Raw genomic sequence first — 3,389 nt, 5'->3', positions numbered from 1 at the left:
GAAGGAAGGAAGGAAGGAATAGAGGGAGGGAAGGGCAATAGAGGAAGGAAGGAAGGAAGGAAGGAAGGAAGGAAGGAAGGAAGGAAGAAAAGAATAGAGGGAGGGAAGGGTAATAGAGGAAGGAAGGAAGGAATAGAGGGAGGGAAGGGAAATAGAGGAAGGAAGGAAGGAAGGGAGAAGATAAGTAGGTAATCTGGGGAATTCTGGGAATTGAAGTCCATCTATCTTAAAGTCCCAAAGGTGCTTTTTCAAGAGGCAACTGGACGTTCTTGTTTTTCTTTGAAGACGTTTCGCTTCTCATCCAAGAAGCTTCCATCTGAAAGCTGCCACAGTAAATACTACTCTTGATGAAATATAGGATGCCATCACGGATACACTATTAAGAGGTTTCCACGGAAGGAATCCAAGCTCTGCAGAAGACCCAGCTGCTTTTTTGTCCGTGGAGGAGTGAGCAAAGATGGAGTTGAAAACCAGGGACAGGTGATAGTCCTACGGGAAGGACATTTGATCTCCATCTCGTGCTCTTTTGGAGTTCCCTCTGCACTGGGATAATCCGAACGAGAGGTCTCGTCTGGACAGAGGCCGTCGCCCTCGTTGTCCTTTTCACAGTGGCTTCTTCTTGAGTCCGAAGACGGAGATGAACAGGAAGATCTCGACAGCAGCCGGTAAGGCACTGGGCAGAGGGGGCGAAAAGAGAGGGGAAGGATCAGTACCCCGAAGAAGAGCGTCCCTCTTCCTGAATTGGGCGAACCCCCAAACCACCACCAGCAAATTGGCGACCGCGCGGGGACAGGCCTCTACCTGCAAAACCCCATGATGTACCAGTAAGTGACCGTCTCCCAACGCTCAAAGACGAAGAATGAGAGGCAGATGGAGGCGCTGCAGTGGGCAACCAACGCTAACAGGGCACCGTCAGGGAAATCAATGGAGGGATTTGTGTAAAATGAAGTTTACAAAGGGATGCCTGCCTAGGAAGAAGGTCCACCAATCTCAGCCGCTCGCACGAAACGACTCCTGGGACATTGTAGAGTGTGTTTGGGATGGGGACGGGGTGGAGGGATGGGGGCAAAGGAAAAGTCTTCAAAAATAGAGATTAGTCACACTGCAAAGGTCAAACTTGGGATATCCTAAAGGCCTGGTCCAGATATCCTGATATCCAAAGGTTGTGTCTCTGTGACGTGCAGGGCCACAATTATTTGACTTAATGGAACTTGTTGTATGAATACTGTGGTCATTTTCTGCCACTCCCTCTTTTATTTTTTTTTAGGGGGGAGGATGGAATATATATGGTTAAATAAATAAATTGACCAGCTCCTTTGGGCCCCCTCCCACAGCCCGTCATTTTGCTAGCCTGGGACTCCGGGGATGATCACAGCCAACCTGCAAAAGGCAAAGATCCACCAGTATAAGCTGCCATCCCACTGCTCAAACAGGAAGAAGAGCAACGTGACGCCTGCCGAAGCGTGAGCGAGGGTGGCTTGCAAAGAGGAGGAGGCTTGGTCAGGGAGCACAACGACCACGAAAGGCAAACCCACCCACCCTGCTCTGGAGGGACACGGCTGGCTTTGGCACTTGGCAACAGTGCTACGAACCCATCTTGGTCTGGGGCTCAGCGGCAGGCAGGCAGGAAGGGAGGGAGGAAGGAAGGAGGGGGAAGAGAGGGGAGGGGAGGAAGGAAGGAAGGAAGGAAGGAAGGGAATTCTCTCTGCCCACCCCAGCCCACCCCGTCTGCTGATCCCCATTTTCTTTGCGAAGGATACAAAGCAGACTTTGCACGTTGTTGAACATGGACACTCCGGAGAGGAAGCCGGCCAGCTCCACCACAAACAGCCCAAGGGTTACGGACAACGCCACCACCATCCTAGAAAGAAAAACCACGCTGAAAGAGACACACCGAGTATACGAGAAACGCCACCAGCTAAAACTTGCAAAGAGATTAAATTGCCAACCCTGTCGCCTAAATTGCGATGGGACCGGGCAAAGCCGACTAATCCTTTTAATATTTAAAACGTTTAATATTTTATTCCCAGCATCTGGTTGTTTTTTTTAACCTCGTGCGACCACGTTGACGTGCCTTTGCAAAAATCAGAAAGTGTGAAACGGCGGCTTTTCCCCCCATTTCACAGTTAGGATGTCAAGGATGAAATTTGGCAGCTATCAGTCTCAGCGTTTCAACTTGCCTTTAGATTAAGGGGGGGGGGAGGTGTTACTTTCAAGTGGGTTAGATGGAGAAACGAAACTTCTACAATTCAGCTGAAGACCACGAGAGCCTGAATCCTTTTCAAGGACACCAGGACAGGTGTAGATTTGAAGCGGACGGTTCCCATAACAAAGTGAAACTTGTTGATATGGCTGGGAAAATTATTGTTTTAAGTCTATGAATTGGTTTGGGGACCTCAGAGTTAATTTTACTTCGACCTAACCATCTAGAGTATCCAATAAACAGTAAGATTGTCAGAAACGGAACGAACTTGGAGTTTTATTTGGATCCTCAAGCTGGATGTTGACAGCTTATTTTAAAATGCCAACCGATGATTAAACATCCTACAGACCAAAGCAGCAAAATACAACATTACACAGCCGCAGGCAGCTTTAAGTTCAAAATGTGGGCTTCTCTCAAAAAAAGATTTTTAAATTCAGACTACACCCCCCACACACACACCAACTGCAGCAAAGGTGGATTTTAGCAGCAAAATGACTCACTCGGTGTCTCGGTGGTCAAATTCCTCTTGCGTGCACTGAAGAGGGAGGGAAGCGCGGACATTGTTCTCCTGGAGGAAAAAAAATAAAATGGAATAAAACGAGGGATAGAGAGAGGGGGGGGCTAGACTGCAGGCTGGTGTGGGGCTAGGCTCTTTCGGTCGTCCCTTTGAGAGGTTTTTTAGTGGGGCAGCAAAGACCGGCCTCTTCCCCCCCCCCCCCCCCCGTTTTCTCAGCCCACTGGAGCATAGAGGTTTAGTGGACGGACAGAGAGGCTGGAGGGCTGGGGACCCCCTTTTTCTTTTTGGTGTCCCCCGCAAGATGGCGGGAGATGGGAGGAAAGGGCAGGAGCTTCTGAAAGCACCCAAGATGGGCTGAAGGGCTGTGGAGCAGTTTTGGTCGAAGTAAAAAAGGATCTCCATTTATCTCTCTATCTCTATCTATCTATCTATCTATCTATCTATCTATCTATCTATCTATCATCTATCCATCCCTCTATTTATATCTATCCATACAACTATCTGTCTCTACCCATCCATTTATCCATCTCTATCTCTACCCATCCATTTATCTATCCACCTATACATCTGTATCTATCCATCTCTATCTATCCCTCCATCCATCCATCCAGCTATCCATCCCTATCGCTCCATCTATCCATTATCTATCTCTACCCATCCGTTTATCTA

The 3,389-nt window shown here is 48.5% G+C and overlaps 1 protein-coding gene across 1 annotated transcript; it reads right to left on the bottom strand.

The window, feature by feature from the left end:
• Positions 1–306: 306 nt before the first annotated feature.
• LOC107300857 (transmembrane protein 107-like) lies at positions 307–2,780 on the bottom strand (the record flags this gene model as incomplete). Its single annotated transcript, XM_015830144.1, has 4 exons — positions 307–673; positions 802–898; positions 1,761–1,861; positions 2,704–2,780. Coding segments are annotated over 4 exons (345 nt in total), but the record flags the coding sequence as incomplete, so codon positions are not given.
• Between the last annotated feature and the right edge of the window lie 609 nt (positions 2,781–3,389).

This window comes from Protobothrops mucrosquamatus, unplaced genomic scaffold (genome assembly GCF_001527695.2).
Source record: "Protobothrops mucrosquamatus isolate PMUCROS unplaced genomic scaffold, P.Mucros_1.0 scaffold8829, whole genome shotgun sequence".
In the NCBI taxonomy this organism is placed as follows: domain Eukaryota; kingdom Metazoa; phylum Chordata; class Lepidosauria; order Squamata; family Viperidae; genus Protobothrops; species Protobothrops mucrosquamatus.
The sequence above is the reverse complement of the archived record's forward strand: the minus strand, read 5'-3'. Positions and strand labels throughout refer to the sequence as shown.